The sequence below is a fragment of the Pyrus communis genome, chromosome 15 (genome assembly GCF_041283825.1).
Source record: "Pyrus communis isolate YQ-2024b chromosome 15, ASM4128382v1, whole genome shotgun sequence".
Classification (NCBI taxonomy): domain Eukaryota; kingdom Viridiplantae; phylum Streptophyta; class Magnoliopsida; order Rosales; family Rosaceae; genus Pyrus; species Pyrus communis.
Window position 1 is genome coordinate 3,807,081 of NC_142579.1, and position 23,154 is coordinate 3,830,234.

General features: G+C 36.0%; 1 protein-coding gene across 2 annotated transcripts; it reads right to left on the reverse strand.

The window, feature by feature from the left end:
• Window positions 1–268: 268 nt before the first annotated feature.
• LOC137709186 (symplekin) lies at window positions 269–22,824 on the reverse strand. 2 transcript variants are annotated; one of them, XM_068448296.2, is made up of 27 exons: window positions 22,361–22,824; window positions 21,586–21,745; window positions 21,025–21,117; window positions 20,170–20,272; window positions 19,808–19,979; window positions 15,342–15,516; window positions 14,137–14,265; window positions 13,472–14,038; window positions 12,742–13,377; window positions 11,504–11,572; window positions 10,643–10,756; window positions 10,321–10,566; window positions 9,023–9,070; window positions 8,703–8,849; window positions 7,997–8,149; window positions 7,825–7,887; window positions 5,769–5,879; window positions 5,542–5,625; window positions 5,397–5,444; window positions 4,009–4,083; window positions 3,620–3,715; window positions 1,957–2,037; window positions 1,810–1,881; window positions 1,655–1,699; window positions 1,466–1,549; window positions 1,267–1,370; window positions 269–861 (listed from the first exon to the last, which is right to left on the reverse strand). In XM_068448296.2, the coding sequence occupies exons 1-27, from the start codon at window positions 22,564–22,566 to the stop codon at window positions 744–746; spliced, it is 3,999 nt and encodes a 1,332-aa protein (XP_068304397.2). In that variant the 5' UTR covers window positions 22,567–22,824; the 3' UTR covers window positions 269–743. The 2 variants fall into 2 exon arrangements, with proteins under 2 accessions (XP_068304397.2, XP_068304402.2); XM_068448301.2 differs by having other exon boundaries at window positions 19,808–19,973; window positions 22,361–22,818.
• Between the last annotated feature and the right edge of the window lie 330 nt (window positions 22,825–23,154).

Genomic DNA, 23,154 nt, shown 5'->3' on the forward strand with positions numbered 1-23,154 from the left:
TTTTTTTTTTATATATGTAATATTTAAAACTTGTGTTTTCAAGTAATATTTATGTGGCATGTAGATATAGGGCTTGACATGGTAGATGTGCAAACTAGGTATACTTTGAGTCTCATTACACGATAAGGTAGACAAACAGACAGCAATGACGAAGTTGTAGGTGCAAACTAGGGTCGTTTTGTCTCATGATTTTCAGTCCCTTTCATCAAAACATGTTTAATGTTAGATCAAAAATGGAAGAAATAGTTATAACTCTGGAGAAAGAAAGGAACGAAAATTCAAAAGAATATGAACTAACTAAAGCAAAAATACAACTATAATTTACAGGAGCCTATTATTTAATTGACTCAAAATTTAAACCTGCCTGAGGATTAGGTTAAAAGAATCAAAATTCAGAAGGATAAAATACAGATACATATATTTCAAACTCCATTTTATGGCACAGAGAAGCATTACGAAGCGGCTCGGATGCATCTTTCAACATAAATTCTTGTTTTTTCCGGTTCTTTCTTGCCCGAAATATTTCCGAAGAACTGATATTTCCATATGCAGCCGGACTGATTTTATCTTTAGGTTCCACCAATCGGCGATCAAATACCCCTAACTAATCAGCTGCCATATACGTGGTCACTCTATATCTTCCTTCCCGACATTTGTGGATTTGTGGCTCTCATATTATCAGATGTCCCAATTTGTACTGTACATAGCCGGTCACTTCTCAGTGTCCGAACACTTTCTAGTTATCACGTTGGAGTTGCTCCATGTACTGATGAGCTTGTGTCTGCAGGGTGAAAGGATGATGGCAAATGTGGTTGCTGTGAATGCGTTTCATTTGCTAGACCAAGGACGGCAAGTGTTGGTCTGCCAAAACACATGCAGTGAGTTTAAATAGAAGATAAAAACTGCTATATATGTCGATTGTGGTAAAAACTGGAACAATATAGTCATGTTCAAGAGAAAATGTAGAATGAAGGACACTCAACCACCTACAAAGTTATCGGAGAAACAAGACAATTGTGATGTCATGTAAATTGCTGAATCATTTAAAGCAATTGTAATATGTACTCAAACAGCGATCGCATTTCTTGTAGTCAAAGAATTTTACTTCTAAAAGTTTATAACACAAACATGTCAGAGAAGGAGGCTGAGTGTGATTAAAAAATCCAGACTCTGTTCTTTGAACTTCTATCTATAATTAGCCTAAAACAATGTTAATTAACCTCCACGAAGTAAAGTTGATGGTCAACGAGATGCCCAAAAGTATACCTAGGGAGTGAAGCTTTTACACTAGGCTGGCTAGCATAAGTGGCAAGGGGACCTCTGAGGTTCGCATATTTGTTCAGAGCGCTTTCAAGTTGTGGGGGTGGTAACTGCAAGGAAATGAAATAGGAAGCAAGCTGTAAACTAAAATCACCAGTTGAAAGCAAGGGGAAGTTCTCTATATAAATAAACAATGATGTGATACCTGTAACAATACAGGGAAAGAATGCGGCTGTGTCTGTGATGCACATTTCAAGAATCCAAACCACAGTTTTGGCATTCTCCACACCTGCAGTCAATACATAAGACCCCTAGCCATGTTAATAACCAATACTGACAGGTCGACCTGAAAGAGTGCACAGCACCAAATAGCAGACGAAGAGGACACACGTACCTGTTTGCTTACAAGTTTGGAAAGTATTTCCATTACAAAATCAACCTGGATAGAACAAAAGCATGAAACCATATATTACATGAATAAGGAAACAGGGACACCACTCGAAAAGAAAAGGTAATAAGAGGAAAAGGAAAAGGAACGAGAGCAGCTACCAGTGAAGGAAAAGCATCTATTGCCTGAATAACTGTTCTCATAAAGAGAAGAGGAAGAGGAGTCTGGTCAACCTGAAAACAAAACCGTTGCTTGAAACAACTAAATACTATGTACTGGACAAAGATTTATTTAAAATATATACATACCATCTGATTCAGGGCCTTTGCCAAGACCTGCTGTGTAAAAACTGTGCGTTGCTCAAAACAGGCTGAGCAAGCATCTGTTATCTGCAAACAAGAGAAGTAGACAAAATTGTTAATAATGATACAAGGCACATGTTACAGAGAGAGCAACCATACGATCACCATACAAAGTGCACCATGTAAAGTGCATCAAGAAATTAAGGGGAGCCTTCATTGAGTTGTACAAATACACTAAGATCCATGCCACAATAGTAAGACCATTTATTATTGACGAGGGATCAATGTATTAAATTCGTGAGGCGTGGGCGAGGCGTCCGAGGGGAAGCCCGGCCTAGGCGTGAGGCGTGAGGCTAAGCCTCATGGAACCTAAAATTTAAATATATATTATATGTAAGTATATTTATAACAATATAATACTTTGTAAAAGCAAATATAACTATAACTAAATCAAAGATAATATCATCTTCTTTATTACTAAGTCTAGTTGTACTTGGAAACTATGTCATATAGTCTCAAAATGTTATAATTATTTATTTTATTGTAAGCAATTACAGAGAACTTCAAGGAAAATAAGGATGAAAGGTCACAATTATAGGAAAATTTCAAGCAAAATAAAGGCTTAATGTTGCAATTATAAGTAATTTAAAAGGAAATAAAGGCTGAGTGAAGTAGTTATAGGGTATTTAAAATGATATAAAGCAATAATTATGGGAATTTGAGGAAAATAAAGGGTTGAGTGGAGTATTTATAGGGTATTTAAAATGAAATAAATGGGCTGGAGTATTTATAAGGTATTATGAAATAAATGACGAAAATAAAGAGTTGAGTGGAGTATTTATAGGGTATTTAAAGACAAAAATTAAAAAACAAACTCAGCCTAAAAAACCCTAACCGATGTCTTCATCTCCATCTCCTTCGCTAGTTTCTTGGTCTGCAACTCAAAAACAGCCCTACAACTAAAAGAAATCCAGATTTCTGCAACCTAAAAAAGAAAAAGGGGCGCCCAGTTGACGCCTCAGGCGCCTAAACCCTAGGCGCGCCCCGAGGCGAGTTTTTTGAAACACTGCGAGGGATGCACCTTGACAAGACAAAAAATCAAACCCAACAGGTGGACGCACCTTGCCAGGACAAATTGATTAGGGATGGACCTTGGCAAAAGCAAGTCAAAATTAGTTGAACATCAGTCAGAATTAGTTGCACCTTGACAAGTCAAAATTAGTTGCACCTTGCCAGTACAAACTGATCATCCCAATATGTTTCAGGGTTTAATCAGTTCGAGTTGTATTTCTTAGAAAAGCATGTCCTCCTTATATAATGTAAAGATGATTAATAAGTAGAGTACAACATCACCGTAATTTTGGGCAGACCTATTTTGGATGCGGGAAACTTCAAAATGTTGTGATGGTTCTGGATTGCCCTATCTAATGCTAAATGTCCAAATTCCACTCAACACCCTTATTTGTCCACATTGATCAATACTTACAATATCAAATTATTATAACCATTATATTATCTAAATTTTGGGCACATAACCACTTGTAAAATATTGGATAGAAGATAGGACGGGATGGCAATGCAGTGTGAGCATAATAAGTGGCAGTTCATAAATTAATACCATCTACTCGATAAGGCTTGTATAAAAGAAATATATTCGGTAAGTACATGCCTTCTTAAGTGGGAGTCCATCTTTCTCAGGGACAATACCATGGATGGAAACCAACACTTCTGCAGGTGTTAAAGCTGGGCCTGTATGAGCTGAGCCCTGCAATTGAAAGGATATAAATCTTAACAAATTATTGACTTAGGTTTTGTCAAACTTTGTGTCGTACATTTCTCCAACATGAAGTGTTTTTCTTTAAGACAATGGCAAACATATCGGTATTTTCGTTCATGGAACTTGTTGTCTAGGAGGTAAAAGAAAGGTTCAAAAAAAAAAATGGAAATCACAATATTTTTCTAGACTGATAAATGTTATTATTGACACGCATAGAGAGAGAGAGAGAGAGAGAGAGAGTAGCATTATTGTGAAAATCAGACAATGAAAAACGTATGTACCTGCAGTATGTGAGCAAGTGCTGTCTGGAACTTTTCCAATGGAAGAGCGACAAGCCGAGGGAATATAGGTAAAACCTGGGGCCATAAAATGGTTACATAGAAATAGAGAAAATCCATGTGAAACTAACATCATAATAATTTCTACTTTGCATTAACAAAAAATAACACAAAATATGTGATACTGTTTCATGGATATTACTTAATAAACTATGCGAACAAAATAACATATCTTTTCTCGTGAACAAAAACACAATTGGAGTTCGTTTATTTTTGTTACTTGTTACAAGCAAGGACATGGTATAGTATAGTTTGTTAGTAACACAACTAGGCCCGTAAGTGAAGCTCAAAAACTACCAAAAGTGACTCATTAAGTGCTCCACTCAAGTTGAAAAGTTTATAGATAAGCTGATTATGCTTCTGAGCTGCTCAACTGAACTTCTGCCAGAGATATACAACTTACATAGATATGGCCCACATCCTAAAAAAAGAAAAGGGAAGGGCCTTTGTTCAGCTATTAAAGCGTGCTCTCCCCAGAAGATTTTGCATAATTTAAGCCCTAAAAATTATGTTGATTTGACATTAGTCTCACTTGATTATAAACTTGATTTGACATCTGTGTCACTTGAGAATCGGTTGAGCTAGTGAGCAGCCTCCATCTTATATATTTAAATCCTAGGTACTTCATGATTGCCTATTGGTTTTGGGATGAACACTGCCAACTAGTACAGGAGAAGTCATCCATTCATGTGCAAGGCCAAATTCACCATCCGGTACTCCAAATCATCAACCTGAGTGATCCATTTTTTGGCCTCAGGGGGCCTACACTGGAGGGGTTATGTTGATAATATAAGTTTCACAGTGGGTATTCTTAATCTTGCTGCTGAACAATAAAATCCCACCTGGTGCCAATTTAACATGGTTTCATAAAGGGAGATCCTTAGTTCAAATTCCTGAGATTGCAATCATCCATTTTTACATTGAATCACACAGATTCGAATTCTCCAATGGTTGGGCCAAACTACGCCTAGCAAGATTCTACAGACATGAATACAGAAAAAAATGGAAAGCTCTAGCATGCACCCATTGTGTTTTCAACTAATACATCAATAAGACGTTATATTTAATTGTTAGATGAGATCAATGTTCACTGTGAATCATGTTTAAACATGTTAGCGAGCGTAATTTTGTAATTTAACTAAGTTAAAAGGTTATCCATCATGCTTTGGTTTCAATAACACAAGCATGCTATACTAAAAACACGAGCATGCCAGACTACAAAACAATTATTGCCGCCGTTATAACAGCTTAGATTTTAGGAACTAGTTTTAAACCAATATAACTTGACAAAATGGTACAAGAGAATGAGACGCGGAACCTATGAAACAAACCTCATTTTTAGAAAGTGCTGACAGCATTGGAATAAGAATTGTGACATCCTGCAGCCAATAATTATCCAACTCAGTTTTGAACATGGAAATAGCGAGAGATTTAAGTACAATTCAAAAGAAGAAGCTTTAGTTAATAGAAAAAAACCTTTAATTTAGTTTCATACAAATGTTTAACAGTGGCTATCAGATCAGCTGAAGGCGATGTCTCTTGAGTCAATATTTGCAGCACCTTGTCATTTAGAAAATAAGTTAATAAACAAAATGATAAGTATCACATATGTCCAAAAAATCTATGGATAAAGCAAAATAAAAAATACAAACAGTATTCAAGATTAGAAACACTAATAATAAAACACGAAATATGACACCCACCAGCATCAAAAGATTTTCACTTCCTTGAGGTGGATCAGAGATAATTTTTAGCAATTCAGAATAAGATGACCCTAGGGCCCTTATAAGGACTGGAATATGGCGATGAAATGCCTGCAGCATTCAGAAAGCACACATAAGAATTAGATGTAGAGCATTAGCAATTAATTTGATGAGGATAAGTAGCATATAAGATCGTTTCTCACATGAGGCTAATTTACTGGTAACAAGATATAATTTCTTTACAATATGCAGCACGTGGAAATCCAATAGCAAACTTAGAGGACCACAAAAGTTTCCAATTCCTCTGTACAACTAATATCCACCATCAAATGCAAATAAGTTCTTCAGATTTTAACAGACAGAAATAAATTAATTAACAAAGGAAAACCCTAAATTAATTATCAAATGCAAGTACTGAATAGGTTACACCTCCCAATAAGTGGAAGGGCAGGAGCACTGATTTGTCTAACCTTAGTAGAATGGACATTTGCCTAAACAGACAACCTTAGAGGTTCAGCACAAGAACAGACCTATCCCAAACACTGATACATAACTGCAAATCCGATTTAATTTTTTTAGACTAGAAATCAAACTGAACCATCATTCCGTAGCTTAGACCTGCTTCTGTTAATCAGCATAAGAATCAACTAAATCTGATGCTATGAAATATGCAAGAAATAGTGGTGTCCTTGTTTGAGCTTAGGGTGACATTATTGGGCCAGAATTCTATCAATTTAAGCTTTAGAATTTTTAATTCAGTCACGCAATCATAATGATGCACCACATGTAGAGTTGATTTCCCTAACAGCCCAACTCAAATGATCATGACTACAGGACAATTGAAATATGCTGACCCAAATCAGCACAAAGATACTATCAATTCCCGGTCCTTAAAATGAATGGCTTTCCCACTTATCTCAGCATGGCAGACACTCTTACTACATGATAACCTATGAGGAAGAAAACGTGCAGTAGCTCAAATTTTGTGATTTTCTTTGGCGCAAGAGGTCTACTAAGTGCACTGACTCTTTTAGATGTTGGATGATTTGTTTGGAATCTAACTGCTGTCTTAAAAGTTTAAAACATGTAAGACAGCAGATAGATTCAAGAAGATAATGTGCAGTAGCTCAAATATGGCATTTGATAACAAACAAAGGTAACTAATTATTGTGGGTGAGCCAGTCAAAACAAATCAGAGCTTAGAGGCTTTGTGAAAGATGATGATGATGAAGGTGGTGGTAAGTTGGAGTCCTATGAGTCCCATGTTGGACATCCAAGAAGCAATTACCAAGAGAAGGGGTCAGGTCAATTTCGGTTCTGCATCTTCTTGCCCTGTGCATTTGTTTCAGTTAAGTGGCTTGGAGCTGGTGTTAGCGACGGTGGCAATAAAGTGAAGAAAGTTGAGGTTCCACCATAAAACCAATTGCCAATATGGGGCGTAGCCTAATTACTTATAAGCACATGCAAGGTCCCTCCTTTACCCAATGTGGGATTCACTCTCAAGACACCCCCTCACGTGTGGCGAATTTTCAAGCCTAACACGTGTACAACACAAATCGGGTGACGTGGAGGACATGGGGCCGTTGGGGTTCACAAGGACAACCTGCTGCTCTTATACCATGAAGAAAACTGAGGTTCCACCATAAAACCAATTGTCAATATGGGAGTATCCCAATTACTTAAAAGCACATGCATGGTCCCTCTTGTCCCCAATTTGGGAATCACTCTCAACATTAAGGTTGTCAGGAACTGGTGGGTGTTGAGACTGAGATAAGAGCATGAGGGAATTGATGTGGGGACCCATCATGTAATAATTAATTTGACTGGTACCTTTCTTTCTCATGTTTTTCCAAATGTTTACTTTTAATAGTTTAATTTGGCTGGGTGAACTAAGCACAACAGTGTAACCCGAACTCAGATTTTGTAGATCTATAACAAAGTATATGCATTAAGTAGTTGCCAACTATGGAAAGTAATACACTAAACATATTAGCTCATCTAACATGCTACCAATTACTACAAATATTTATATAAACAGAAGCAACGAGAGTCTCACCTGCTTTACAGCTTTTGGGGCATGTCCATAAGTATTAAATACAAGTTCAATAAGACTAGGTTTCTGCAAGTATTAAAATAGAAATGAAAAGAACCCACATTAGTGTCGCAAGGAAAAAAACAATTAAGACAAGTTGCTAGTCTATACCAGTCATGAGAAATCATAGACAAACCTTTGTACATAAAGCAAAAAACAAAGATATGAGTCGTTGAACTTCAGGAAATGACATGGCTGGTACAGGTTGATCCTTTCTGGTGGAATCATTTTCAGTATTTCCAGACTCCAAAGTTTCAAAATCACCAATCAATGTTTCTTGGCTTCCAACCTGAAAAGGATTGGGGGCAAGAGATGTTAGCGACGTTCAAGGCAGATACTACTTTAATTGTGCGTGGTATGCTAAACTTAGAAGCTATCCCCCACAAATAACTGAAGAAGCTAATATCACCAAGTACAAAATGGCAACTTAAATGAGAGACATTTAGCATGGGAATCCCCAGGAACTATGAAGATCATAAGAGCAACCATCAAATAGCAAGTAAAATCAGGAAATGAACATGCTATCCAATGATTCATAAAGATATCACTGCCTTTAGAAACCAAAGCCAAAAAACATGAGAGAAGGCAACTCAGAAATTTTGGCTTATCAGGTATCAAAATCATTTAAGCTTAAGATACCAAAGGAATTTCAAATGTAAAATTTCAGTCTAGCCAATTGATATGCTGTTACTGTTATATTGCTTGTGGCATTTACCAAAGAATGGTGACCGAGTAGATAAAAAGAAAGAGACTGTTCACCATACAAGATCTCGCACAGCTGGTTGCAACATGCAGTTGCATGGACAAGAAAGGAAATAGAGGAGCAAATGAAAGAAGCATACCATTCCTTCAACTCTTTGTCCTGTGGACTCGGATTGTGAATGCTCTATACCCGAAGGAGATTGTTCAACAGCTGACATCAACATATTTGTCGCAAATTTCTCAATCATTTCTGATAAGTAACTCAACTTATAGAGTTTGTTTGCCACCTGTTGGACAGAAACAAAAAAATGACTTGATGCATTATCAGAAAATAGAAAACTGACTACATATCTTGCTTTTCAAGTCAGGCGAAAATTAAGTGAAAAAAGGGACCCGGCCAATTTCTTGAAACCAGGCCATTAGAAGGCTTCAGATAGCATTTGAAAAGTAAATCCCATACCAGCCGGATAGATTTGGCTCGGATCTCATCTTGTGGATGAACAGCACACTGCAGAAAATATATATTTGAGTTATGCACTCCTTCATTAAAAAATTATAAAAAAAAAACAGATTTGAGAAATATATATTTGAGTTATGCACTCTTTCATAAAAAAATTATAAAAAAAACAGATTTGTGATATTTATTAATAGCTCAAGAAGCAGACTACATGAGTAGAAACAGTTTTCATACAGAAGACAAGCACATCAAAATAAGACTAAACCCAGACTACCCGTTACTGTGAAAAATTTCATATATGTAATACATCAACATGAGAAAACATCACAAAATTACAACACTCCAAAGAACCTTGTTGTGGAACGTTTCTTTTTCTTCTAGCTACGAAGAAACAAAAAAATTTTGGATGCAAGTATCTTATTCCTTTTGCATATTTTTTTAGTACTTAAAGAATACACAAACGGAAATTGTCCATGCACCCATATTAACTCCATGCTAATGACTAGTACAGAAATCAGTCATAACTTCCTAGTCTTTGATACAACCCTCAACATTGCCAGCAGGAACATTTATGTAGAATACAGTTGCTGTTTTTATGATGCAGCAGGCTAGCATATAAGAACGCCAGCTATCAAGTTTCACTTGTATGTATGTGTGTGTACTTGTGCGTGTGTGTGTCTGAGAGAGAGAGAGAGACATAAATAACTCATTCTTGATAATATAATAAGGGAATTGTTATTAGCACTCCAAAAATCTCATTTTACACTCCAAACTTTCTATAATTAGAAAGAAAAATACACTTGTGAGGAGTGTAGAATGAGATTTTAGGAGTGCTAATAACAATTCCCTAAAATAATCACTATTACACAATTACACCTAACTTTGTAAAGGACCATAGGTCATTTTTAAAACTTCTCTGATACTGGATTCTAAATTGCTAAACCTCCTACACTGTCATCTCTACAGACAATCTAGCCATACATCCTCATACATAATGATATTATTCCCTTTGAATGCAAGAAATTCTTGGTCTGGTTCATAAAATTTCTTTCATACCCATACATCCATTTATGAACAAAGGTAAAACATTATAGATTCACTAGCCATTTCACAAAACATCAGTAAACAGTAATTCTTTATTCCCCTGATCACCTGGATTAAAATAAAAGTTCTTTTTGGGACATTTTCCCCACCTCTATACTGTTTTTTTAAGAGAGAAGCACACCCAACAAACAAACAATACCTACAGATAAATCCAAAAATTTAATAAATTGGATTATTCAAAGTTCAATCCAAGTTACCTTCAAAGTGATATCTAAAAAGCTTTGTCGATAATGTGGCCTCCCCAAGATTAAACTCCAAACAGCCCCAAGGCCCTGAGTGACGCGCTCAATGTCACGAACATCTTTCCCATGTTGATCAATAACATCAGAATAGCATAGATCATCAAGTAGTTTCAAAGTGGAGTCAGGCAAAATTGGAACTTCACCAAGAAGTCTACTAAACGACTTGTCTGAGGCAGGAAAGGATTCCAGCAAAGACTTAGCCTGCAATTAAAAGACATAATATATCCACTTCTCACACAAATTAAAACAAGGTGGAAACAGAAAAATAGGTGCCTACCACTTCCAAGAGGAACTTTTCGTATACGGCAGTAGCGAATGTACAGTTTTCAACTGAATCAGACATTGTCAAAGCATGCAAATGGTACAAGACATGCAGTACTAGCTCATGGCCCTGAAATCAATTCTTACAAATCAGAATACTATTAATAAATAAAAAACAAACCTATCTGTTCATTGTTAAATGTAATTTTTTATTTATTTTGAAAAATGATAAAAAATAAACTAGTAACATCAGTGGAAAAATAGCCACCACGACCTAACAGCAAGAATTAATCTGCTTTAACCAAAGTGAATGGCTGGTAATATTTGAGAAGATCAGTCAACCTACTAGAAACATGTTTTCTGAGGACATCACATCAAAATTCAAAGCTATGCCACCACGCTACCTTCCTCAGGGAAACATATTCAAATAGAAATCTTTTGCATATCATATCGAGTAATTAAAAGTTTTCTTGTGATGCTCACCAAGGGATAAAAAGTTCGCAATTGCAATCATGACATACAGATGGTTGAAAATGGTTTTCTGTTGAACAACATTATTCACACATGCCTGGTTCAAAAGTAAAATCCTTTTAAAATATTCATGTACACTCAAGACATTATGGGATGGCTTAACAATGGAAATAATTTGCAAAACCAACTCTTAGTTTCTCAAATCACCTAACCAAGGTTAAGCACGCTCTTTCCAATCTGTTACAGGTTACAAAATTCTAAAAAAAAAAAAGTTTTAACAAAATTTTTGAAATACAATGTATCTAGCCCAATCAACCCTGTACTACTTGAGGAAAAAAGTTCAAGAAAGTTATTGGATTAAAGTTTAAACATACAAGAGGAGGTGCAACATTCAAGTAATAGTTACCTTTTTCTGTTGGTAATCCACAATGATATGCTTATGCAGCATTACAACAATTTCATCATCTGCATCAATCTGTGACATCAAAATATTTACAGATTATTTAGCATTTGCTATAAATGACAAGCAGATGATAAAAACTATAAAAATGAAATATTAAAAAAAAAAAAAAAAAAAAGGTTATTGTAAGAGATTCTGCATCTGAAAATTCAATAATTAGAGAGCAGATTTTGGCATAAAAGCTATGGGATTTAATTATATCTTCATTCGGGATCTCTTGAATCCTACCAAGTTCAATTGATTATTTAATTCTCTATTTGGATGGCATGGTAAATTTGTTCTTTATAAACAGAACAAGTTCGGCAAGCAGCTCCTTGAACATTTGTGTTCTTCATAGTTAGATAAAAACAATAGAGAATCTGAAGAAGATGAAGATCCATTCATTTAGTCGAAGGCGCTAGTTCTTAGTATTTTGTTCAAGTGGGCAAAGAAGACATGCTATGCATCTTAGTATGCTACTTAGAATATTAAACCTCTATTTAACTTGTCTATATGTTTTGTGTACATGCGTGAACCTTCTTGTCATGATTAAATAAGTTACTTTTTTATTACCGAGAATCAATACCATGTTTCTTCGTTATATACTGTGTTATATAATGCATTACATTAATATATCATGCTGCACTAGAGGTTCATAAAAGACACCCGCCAAATTTTATTCAAGAAGGGTAAACCAGTTCCAAAGAATCATAGAGGTAAGGATTAAAAGAATTAAAGATAAATAGGTTTAACATTATTTCAAATTACCTCCTTATTCTATTTCATTAATCACACAGTAAAAAAGAGTATGCCGTATGAGTTCATACAACAGATACACAATGGTCTACATAACAGCAATGCCAAATTTACCAATATATCTCCAGCAGAAAACTTACCATTCAGACCTAATTCGACAATGCACATTAAAAAGGATGTTCCAAATTAGGAAGATGCATAGTTTAACGCCAAAACTAAAGCAACCACTTGTGTGGGTGTTTATTTAGTTATTGACTAATTATTTGAAGTTCAAACATCCAGATTCTTCATGAAATTTTTTAAGCCACTCATCTCAAGACACAAAAGTAAGGCAGTAATGTTAAGATTTCATCACTCAACAAGTATATTCAACTATTTAATTCGATCTGCTCAGAGAAAGAATTGCCAATTTGAATTGGAGTTCAAACAATCATAAGATTCTTCACTACCTGAGCAACCAACCGAGCAAGTAAGGCCAGGCGCATCTGACTGTAATCTGTGCCATGCAAATACTTGTATGACTCAATAATTCGCTCAATTGCTAATTTTCTCACATTTCTTTCCTGTTCTTGGGTAAGCTCAACATATATGGGAACCTGAGGCAAATCCTCATAAGTATCTTCCGATGCAGATGTGTTTGAAAGAACCGGAGAATGTTGATCAGATTCTAGAAAAGATGAGGTATCAAGGTCCTCAACCTGATCTTTCACTTCAATATCTGACAGCTTCACTGCAACAAGGTCCTCATCAACTGTTTGCACAGGAGAATCTGTGAGATCTGAAGATAATTTGACCTCCGGATCAGCATCAATTTCAACAGGTCTATCCAGAACCTCCCCCTTCGGAGTTAGTGGGCCAGTTCCAGAAACCAATTGACTATCCAAAATCCTTTCATCGATTTCCGTTTTGATCACGGGAGTCGCTAAAGGAGTCTCGACAGTCGTCACATTAGGCAGCGGATCAAGCTTATTTAAAGAATTTGAGCCATCAAAGTCAGAATGCATAGTAGTATTATCTTCCACAGTGGGTGTGGATGCCAGTCCAGAAGACACTGCTACATACCGTGGATCCAGGCGACGGGGATCCTGAAATTGCAACCAAGAATTAAATGAATGCATTTAAACATCCTAAAATTATAGTAAATATCACATGAAGACATTAAGATTTATTGAAGTTTACCCTCCGTGGATCTCTCTTGGAATCAGTGGGAAGACTATTCACATTGGACATATCAGAAACTGATAAACTGGTTACAGTTGCAGCAGAAAAAGGCATTTGTACAGTGGGAACTGGAGACTGCACAGAAGATGTTGGGGATCCTATCTGCTGGGGAACCGGCAAGTTCCCAAGCCTTGTCAAGGGTGGGGGCATCTTAGGCAAATGCCTCATGTTAGTTATGACAATGTCAGCCAATAGATCAGGATGGATATTTGAAATAAGAATTTCAAGGGATTGAGCACCTCTTTCTCCTTCAGCAATCAAAGCACCAATCACAGCAATCATTTGCTCCACAGGAGTCGATTCACCATCTAACATAGGAAGGTCAGAGGATACTCCGTTGACAGAAGTGGCATCCCACCCAGAAGAATTCATTTGAAATGGCAAAGTCGAATAGGAGTCGGGACCATAACGAATTCTCTTGGACGGCAATTCATGATTATTCGATGACTCTTCAACATCCAGAGGTGTAGGTCTCTTCTTTAACACATCCCCTGGGACAGGCAACTCTCTTGGTTGTTGATCATCCTGATGATAGGAATTTCAAAGTGTGAGGCAATTAAAAAAAAAAACCTTCAGCTATTGGATTCTATATATCAGAAGAAAAAAAATTGAATTTATTTTACCTTGGCCAACCGAGCATCACGTGAAGCACGCTCAGCATTTCTTAACATTTTTTCAACTTGACGGATTGCTTGATCAGCCGCATCCCCAGCATTCATAGCTCGTAGAGCTCTCAGCAGTCTATCTCTTGACTGAAATGTAACAGGGACGAACTTATCATGCACCATACCAGATGGAAATTTCTTTCCGCAATTTAGAAAGAAAAGAAAAAACAAATGCCCACAAGAGCCTACTGTCATTTTCTAGAGTTCGGCTGTTTTCCCCGTTATGAGGAATCTACCCTGGAGGATTGTGCGCCAAAATCCAGAGTTCTATAAATGAAACACACCAAGGTTTTAACTAATAACGCAAATAACAGAAGTCTATAATTTGAGTGAAGAATGTCCACATTTCCTAACAGAATGTGACCACATCTCCATGCCCATTCTCATTATATGCCAAAATTATTTTTTTAAGATGAAAACAAGATGATCCACTTCCAAAGAATAAATTTAAAAAAAAAAAACCAAAATAGAGGGAAGCTTTTTATCGCATATCAAGATATGATTCTGGCTCTTTTGTGACATAATGACAAAAGATTTTAAGACGAATCTAATATAGGCCCTAAAAGAAACAAAATAGAAATTCTCATTTTTAAGTTCGCTTTGAAATTCTAGTTAGAAGAAAAATCTGTGACATAAAAGTGGAGAAAATATGTGCAAGAAAAGAAGAAAGGAGATACTATTATTTCTCTCCTTTTTGCTTGGATGGATGCAAAAGAACTAAGGGAATGTATTTGGAGCATCTAAATAAACTATCTCTCCAAAACTCTCAACTTTGTGAGAGCAGAAGAGAATGAAAATGGGCTATGAGAATAAACTAGACTCGAACAATTATTTTCTCTTATCTTCACTTCTCTATAAGCTTGGTCGTTTTTATCTCCGCCTCTCTCCACCAAAACAAACTGTAAAGGCCATATCAATCAACAGAAACAAACCCATTTGCCGCATGTGCATATGCTACATGATACAAAAGTGGAAAAGCTAAAAGCATTAGATACTCCGTTACTTGTAAGACCGCAATACTTTATCTGATTAAATCAGAAAATCCATAATAACAACAAATAAGAAATTCCACCGTAAAAAATGCAATCTTAAGGGATGCAATAACAGTGATGACTTGATAATAACCACAACAAACCAAAAACATAAAGAATATAAAATGTTACCTCTACTAAGGCCGGGTTAGTACACCTAAGGAATCCCAAGAATGCAGTTCTTAAAGAATACTGGATACTGGCCACATGGCGTCCTTTCACTATCTCAAAGTTTGGATCAAAATCTAACAGTGCAGAAAGAATGGTATTATAGTGAATTGGCCTCTTCCGCGCTATGGCTGCAAGACTGAACCAAAAGAAACATGTCAGAGGAAAAATACTTAATAATAAGAAGTACTAAGAGGAAGAAGAAAGGTAAATAACTCCTTAAGAAGACCAACGTGAAAACTAAAAAGCAAACGCAGAACACTAGGGGAATACAAAGAGTTGTATTCAAACTAAAACAGTAAGAGATGACAACTTCATTGACAAAATAAGTTCACGCTCTTTCAGATGAAATTAAGTTTTCAGAACACAGCATCTACATAAACCCTAAGCACACAAGGCAAACACAAGGAACAAAACATGCAGAAAGCCAAAATCAAACTGATCAACTACACTCTTTAACATACTAGCTCCATATGATCAAAGAAACTTAAAATTTTAATTATGAGTGCACAGGGACTAAGAAAAACTCCAATAAATTTGACAAGACTCAAGTTTCATAGGTTTCATTTTGGGAAAGACAACTTCTCAGGAGTACAAAGACTAAACTGCTAAGCAAACATGACTGTCAGCATGGTACTACAATATGAGGTGCCCACCTAGGAAACCTCAAAAGAAATTGCACCAAACATAGATAAATATGTTAAAGGAGGATTCACCATATTACACAAGAGAATCTCCTTGACCCAAAGTCCTCAAGATCCCCATTTCCAGCCCAGATACACAGTTAGAACCCTCTGCACCCTTCAGATGTCAACAGACATTATGTTTTGTAGATCTTGTAAGGACCAGTCCTCCACCACATCCCTCTTTCTATTTAACCATGTCTTGATTAACAAATTTCCTACTTGGATCCCTATAAACCTACAAATATAGATGGCTTTGTTCAACCATGCTTTTGCTCCTACAATGTCTCAAGGCACAAATATCGTCTATTTTAATATTTTTAAACATAAAACTTAGTTCCCTGCATTATTTAGACTAATATAACTATTCAAGAACAGAAAAATCCAAATCTCATAGCATGAGGATCGTGTCTGCCAAGAGAAAAACACACCAACAAACTCGAACCTAAATGTCAAAATCACAGCAGAAAAGGAGTATTTGTATATGCTTTCCAGAGTATTTTGGTCTTTGTATATGCTTCCCAGAGTCAATAAGAACTATGGAGAAGCAAATGAGGGAAAAGATCCAATCAAATAACTTGTCAAAACCAAGATAATTGATCAACACATGCCGCTTAGTTGCTTGATAAAACAGTACAACTCAACCTTCCTCAGCCTTTCTACAGTACAACAGGAGTTGTGTTACAAGGACACAAGCTAATCAAAGGGGATAACAGATAGTCATCATGCAATCATATGGTTATTACTAAAGTTGACAGCCACAGCTGCACATCACAGCCACTAAGTCCTAATCCAAACTTCGAACATATAAAAATCATACAGAAATAGGTTGACATGGACAAGCAGCAAGACAACCAAGGGCAAGCAGACACAGCTCCCACCAACTGGAGCCTCTCTGCACATTTCTATTTTCTAACCTAAGAGAATTCAGTGGCCAAAAAATGGACCAAGTCACATAAGAAATGAAAAACTGATTTCTAAGGATCCTGATGAATTATCTATACCAACCACCACTTTCATCACACTTCAACCACAAGCACCTTGATCACAACAGCCTCAGCTTAAATCAGGAGACAAATCTGACACAAAGAATAAATGCTATAGCACGCTAGTACTACCATCCAGTTCCCAAAATAACAGTCAAAACACTGGCTAAGAAGGGTGCAGATAAAAAATTCATCACAAAAAACTGATAATAACATTTGCAAGTATTTTGATTTTTGCAGTCTGACAATATTCACAAGATGTGATTTCAATAAACCTACTCATTGAAAGCATGGTAGGATAACCAACATATCACTAGATAAAACAAGTACACATGTGCAATTCTATTTGGTTTTGTGTTGTTACTTGTAAAAAGGTGCAGATAAAATACTCGGTATAGATGACTACCAACACGGGCACTGTTTCCAACATCTACACAACTTTCAACAATTAAGCAGAGTGTTTCAAGTTGTCATATATCCAAAAATACCAACATATTAGCACCTTACTTCCTAGACAAAATCACTACACAAATCACATCTAAACATAATTTTGCCAATAACCCACCTTCCTGTGCAATCCTGTCATAAATATTTTCTTGGTTTTTTGCCAAGGTTTTTCTATTTCAATGCTTCAAGAGATTCAACAATATAACATGAAACTCAACTATATAGCAGAAATTTCAACTATGTAGCCAGAAAACAAACACAGAAAATAATTCCTATCTATATGAGATGTAAACTATAGGAATAGCTGCTGAGACAAAAGCTTTGTTGGCAAAGACATGAAATAGAAAATGATGCATGATGGAAAACTTGTTCTACATCAAACACTTGTTCTTTTTAAATTCAACTGAAATTCCTATAAAATACAAAAATTCAACATGTTTCCACTGAAACTTTAGCCATTTTATTGATTGTAACTGACAAACAATTTTTGAGGATCGACAACACAATCAACTACTCTACTTCAAACTGCATCTCTAAATTGCTCAATTACATAATCCTCAGAACAATGATTTGGACTCACAAGCATTAAGTGAATAATTTCTACAGTTAGCCTCTTTCAGTCTTCACCAAATAACCGCTTGATATATTAGCGATAGAAAAGTTAATAAAATCATTCAAGGTTTCAAGACCAATTTGATGGTCTGAAAGGTCATTCAATCTTAAGGAACCAGGTCTGCATCACCTAAATTTCCAGAAACATTTGATATTATAACACATTTTATTTGCAATTGCAATAGAAAACAGTTCAAGACTCAGTGGAGTTATACTGTTGTGAACTTACTGTTGATCACATAAAAACTCTAAATAAATCTGTTATAACTCCATGCAAATATTCCAGTGTTACAAAGAACTCAGAATGTGAGATGGAGAATAAACAAGAAATATATTGAATAGCAATCCTGGATTAAGAAGAAATTTTGATTATTAAATTTGTAGTATGTGTATCAGCTGTTATAAAATAATCAATACATTTTCAAATAGCTCACACAATATTAGCTGTATGCGCATACAGCGTATAAACTAAACAATGGTAAAGGAAATGGTCTCTCTTAACAGTTTACAACCATAAACTGCGTTGCTTGACCACCATGTTTCCCTCGGCACATAAGATGACCATTTTATCCATCAGTTATCCAATCTTATCACCGGCCAATGGTGCTCCACAGTACCCAAAAAAATTGCAGTTTAACATGTCTAGCCCTGTAACTCCCATTATCTGAACCACCAATGCAGCAGTACCCAATGCCATTACCTCCTCATAAGAGAGCTGGTCAGCATGCTGCAATAATATCACAAACAAGCAGTTGAACTTGTACTAAAGCTGTTCCCAAGCTTCAGTGATCCCTCCATATATTTCAAGATGGTTAAACAGATGACAAAAGTGTTTACCGTCTATATGTTAAATATTTAAGGCCACCGTTAGTCTGAAGATATTAAACGGAATCAGTAATGGTGAAGAGACATGATAAAATCACCTTAAATTACAACCAAATACATTAATACAGAAACTTCCAGTGGTTAGTCACTTTTTCATGGAAAGATGAAGGATTAAACTAGAATAAATTTGGATTCTATCAGCTATAAGTTCTGGACAAAATAGAGATGGAGGGGAGGGAGTAAAGCTACAATCAAGAACCAAAGTGTGCATGAGTTTATGCATTTCTGTTCCTTTTTATCATGTTAAAGCAATACATGCTTGATGACATTCAGTGACCAGCAACCATAGGCATCCGAAAATATTGTAAATTTAAGTTCTATTCAACTTTGTATCGATAACACCCATGCACATGTAGAGAGCGTGTTATCCAGAATAAAGATTTTATAACTTTTTCAATCTCAATTAGAAATAAAAATCCATAAAAAAAATTATGCAAACCCACGGCTCTCTTGTGTTCCTGCACTAGGTAATACATAAAAGTCCAACAAATATAAATTGCCACTTAGGATGAAGGTTTAGGTACCCCCGAATGTTAATCAATTCCTACCTTGCTGATCAAGAACATGAGATATACACCAGGTGAATGCAGAAAGCAGTCCGGACCACACTCAACAAACCTTAATCTTTAGATGCCACATGTTTAATCCTATTTTTTCATGACATGTGTCATTTTACTTAATTCCTATATGTTTTTCCACATCCATGACAAGAAAAGGAAAAGATCTTTCTAACCACAAAATTATGTAATTACACAAAATACATGGCAGTAAACAAAATGATTAAAAAAAATCTTACTACCAGCAAGTGAGCACTCACCCATTGACAACGGCAATTGTCACGGAACCTGGGAGATTACTAGATGACCTCAACAAATTTAATAGAATGTCAAGAGTCCTATTTGCTTCTGACATTAGCATGTACGGGTCAAGAATTGGGTGTCCACCAACAAGCCATGAAATGTTAAAATCCCTTCTACTTGATGCTGTATCTAAAACCAAATTAACACCCAAATCAAACTTAAAAATTAGTGAAAGCTCATTATCCATAAGATTCTGGAAAAGCAATTAGGTAAAAAGGCATAAGACGGTTCTTTCTTTCTGGCGACACTGTAAGACTATTCTGTGTTCAAGTTATTTGAGAAAATAAAGCAAACAACCTTTAATGCTGAAAAGCAGTACCTTCTATGACAGGTTTTCCAGAATCATTGCCTTCAGATGTGAAGAGCAAAATATACGTTTCCAAAAATTTCAAAGCAAGCAACTTTGTCCCCACAGAACCAGGCTACAATATCAAATCAAAGCAAATTTCAGGTAAGACAAATTTTTGAAAAAAAAAAAATTGATCATAAGATGCACCAAGGCAAGACAAGCATCATATAAGCATATATGCATTATGGCGGTGTTCAATATCTTTGTATGTTTTCTTTTTTAAGAGATGTTCTGCTTCTTATCAAATGAAATAAAAAATTACAACACATAAGCATCATCAAGTTGTATCCTATCCAAGATATGCAGTAGACTACTTCTCACTATACAGTTACATCACAATGCCATAGAAATGCATTCTAGCATCAGCAGTAAATTTAATACTTATTTTTGGATTCAACTTAAAATTGAAAATTTAAAAAGGTATATGCAAGTTTTTCAATTTTAAAAAGGTATATGCATTTTAATGAAGTATGGATACTGTTGCCATGTATCCAAGGAGTAGGCACGTTTGATGATGAATATCCTGACAATCAAATTCTTGAAATATCCTTGATGCATATATATATATATATATATATATATATATATATATATATTATAGACACACTTAGAAAAACGAAAGGGGATATAAAGCATTTTATTGCCAATAGATACATTACAAATGTTCGAACGGGAAAAAAAATACAGACACACTTAGGAAGTTTAAGGATGGTCAGAGAGAAGCAAAGTTACCACCTACCTTAATAATAATACAATGTCAACAATGGCATCCGTGATCCTAGAAAAGGATAAAATACAGACAAACATAAGGAAGTTACCACCTACCTCTACTGCAATAGCGAAAACGGCATCCTTAAACTTGGACATCCACGACCAAAGTTCTTCAAGCCATATCTCAACTTTACCACGCCGGTGAAACTAATTAAGACCCATAGTATTCATGCAAATTAGAAAATATGATTCAGAAAAGGGAAGAGAGAAATAAGAGTTAAACTGTATATCAGATAGTGTTTGAACATATATCATACACTTGCGTGAAGTCATAGATTACTTTTTTCTAGCAAACATGTCCTTTTACTTCTTAAGAATACATAAAATCTGGAAATATGTTCTTTATATGTTTTCGGGTAAAACTGAATTGGTTTATTTATTTGAAGACAAAGGCCCTGCTAATTAAAATATCTGTATCTTGTCCGGTACTAACTTGAACCTTTGAGAGTCCTGAGCACTTATTTCATTATCTAGAAGAAAGAAGCCTTTGCTCTTATTGTGTTTATGGAAAGTATAACAGTATTCTTCTAGAACAAGTAGAAAGGGATAGTTTATATGCATTTATACTTTTGTGCATGTGAATGAGATATGTGTACAGACACAGACAGAAGATACCTGCAACGTCATCTGCTCCAAGACGGTGACAAAGAAATTTGTTCCACTAACTATAGATTGCCTTGCAATAATAGAGTCACTGTCCCTTAAAAATGCCAATAAGACAGACATTAGTACAGAAGATTCCTTCATTGCTTTCATGCCAACCTCCTCAATGACCCTGCCAGCCAAAAGAACAACAGATCATGATTAAGTTCAACCCCAAAAAATAAAACCTGAAATGCGCAGTGAGTATTCCCATGTCTACACATTCCTACAAAAAAGCATCAATAGATAGCTAAAACATTTAAAAGATGAAAACATGAAGTCCACAAGATAATCACGGTACAATGGAGGTGACAGTTCTCTTCTAATCTAAGTTTATATGAATTGCAAAGATGAATAGCTAACATAGAAATATAAATCTTTTCACTGAGTGAAAATACTCATCAATCCCAAGGAAGAAAGATGCTACCAAATTTTGGTATAATTGGGTATACTAACAGAATCAAGATCCAAACTTTTAATTTCACAAAACTCGCAGAGCCAAAGTTTCCTGACCCAATGTTGTATATAAAAAAGGTCACCTACGAAACCAACTCAACAGGACCAGGACCTAATGGGGAAACACAATGCAGCCCGGAAATATCACGAACACGATAAAAAAGTTTGAATTCCCTAAAATTCAAAAGAATAAATAAACCTACAAAGTTCAAAAGCAACTATAACATGCTTTTTTTTCGCAATCAACGTATAGCACTTGCGAATTGTAGAATTGAGGGTTTGGGGAACTCACTCGAGGAGAGACAAGCGGACGAGGCTTTCGGGGGAGGACTGGAGCTCGACCAAGTAGGGGAAGAGGTCGGCAGCCACAGAGGGCTCGAGGGACAGCAAAAGATCCTTGGCCTGCTTCAAAGACGAAAGCTTGACGGCCAAATCGCCGTGGTTGTTGACGGTGGCGAGGAGAGAGAGAGCCTGGTCGTTGGAAGCTGCTCCGGCCATTGAAAGCGGCTGTGAGCGGTTGGAGTGGAAGAGGGTGGGAAAATCGAATTGGGGGTATTAGGGTTTTGAAAAGGGGGAGAGGGGGTTTTGATGGAGCAGCAGCATGGGATGAAGGTGGCGGTTTTTTTATTGGGGGAAATTAGAGGGAGAGGGGATTTTGGATGGGTTGGATTCGGTTGATGTGGATTTTGGGTGGGTTGGATTCGGTTGATGGTGATTTTGCTAACGGGATTTTGAGAGTTGTGGTGTTCCTGTGAGAGAGGTACGGTTTTGGGATTATTAGGTTTATTACGAGGCTTACTCATTCTCTCATTTTTTTTTTTATGTATATAATATCGTTTGTTAAAAAAAATGTATAATTTTGGAATTTAATGTGTTTTTAAAGAAATTGTTTCTAAAGTAGTTGAGTATTTGATAAATTGTATTTTAAAAATATTGTGATATGAAAGGCATGTTGAGTAACGTAAAAGTGATAAAATTGTATATAATGACAAAAATGGACATGGTAGTGGGGTGTGATGATGATAGCGGTTGCGGAGCAGTGATGTTGGTGGTGGGGCACTGGGGCGGTGATGGTGGTGATGGTAG